The sequence below is a fragment of the Aplysia californica genome, unplaced genomic scaffold (genome assembly GCF_000002075.1).
Source record: "Aplysia californica isolate F4 #8 unplaced genomic scaffold, AplCal3.0 scaffold00547, whole genome shotgun sequence".
Classification (NCBI taxonomy): Eukaryota; Metazoa; Mollusca; class Gastropoda; order Aplysiida; family Aplysiidae; genus Aplysia; species Aplysia californica.
This window is the reverse complement of record NW_004797817.1, coordinates 452205-452734: the sequence shown is the minus strand read 5'-3', so window position 1 is coordinate 452734 and position 530 is coordinate 452205. Positions and strand designations below refer to the sequence as shown.

Genomic DNA, 530 nt, shown 5'->3' with positions numbered 1-530 from the left:
TATGAGCTCTAGCAAGCAGTGAAAGATTTTGAAACAAACCTAGCAGTGCGACAACTGCGTAATACGCACCATAACAGTTCAAGCAATTCCCCTACAATAATCAAGATATAAGGAAGACAATAATACAATATTACACATAGTATAGTGCTACACAATCACTTACTTTTCGTAAACAAGCTCATCGTCAACACAGAAATAATGCGTGTGAGCAGTCGATTTGGGTTTTGTTCGCAAAGAAGCGAAGTACAATCGATCTGAAATGAGAAGAAAAAAATTACAGCAAATCTATTCAAGAAAAGTCAGATCTGATTAAGAATCATCACCATCCAAAACCTAACAAACAGGTGTCAAGTACAACTATAGGAAAATGGGGAATTACACAGTCTGCAAACCACCAAATAAGGAGCCTAATCTTAAGTTTGTATAAAACCCCTTTATCTGCAAAACATTTAACAAATAAACTTAGAAAATCATGAAGCTCATAGAATAGAATCTGATGAAAATGAAACAGATTTTTTAGTAAGAGCTAA

General features: G+C 34.3%; 1 protein-coding gene across 1 annotated transcript in view; it reads right to left on the bottom strand.

The window, feature by feature from the left end:
• Positions 1–254, bottom strand: part of LOC101854277 (dual specificity protein phosphatase CDC14AB) — a gene marked incomplete at its 5' end in the record, with an annotated part of 37405 nt that extends 37151 nt beyond the window's left edge. Inside the window, 1 exon segment of the mRNA XM_035971957.1 lies at positions 164–254. Coding sequence (XP_035827850.1) covers positions 164–254 — 91 coding nt within the window.
• Positions 255–530: the final 276 nt, after the last annotated feature.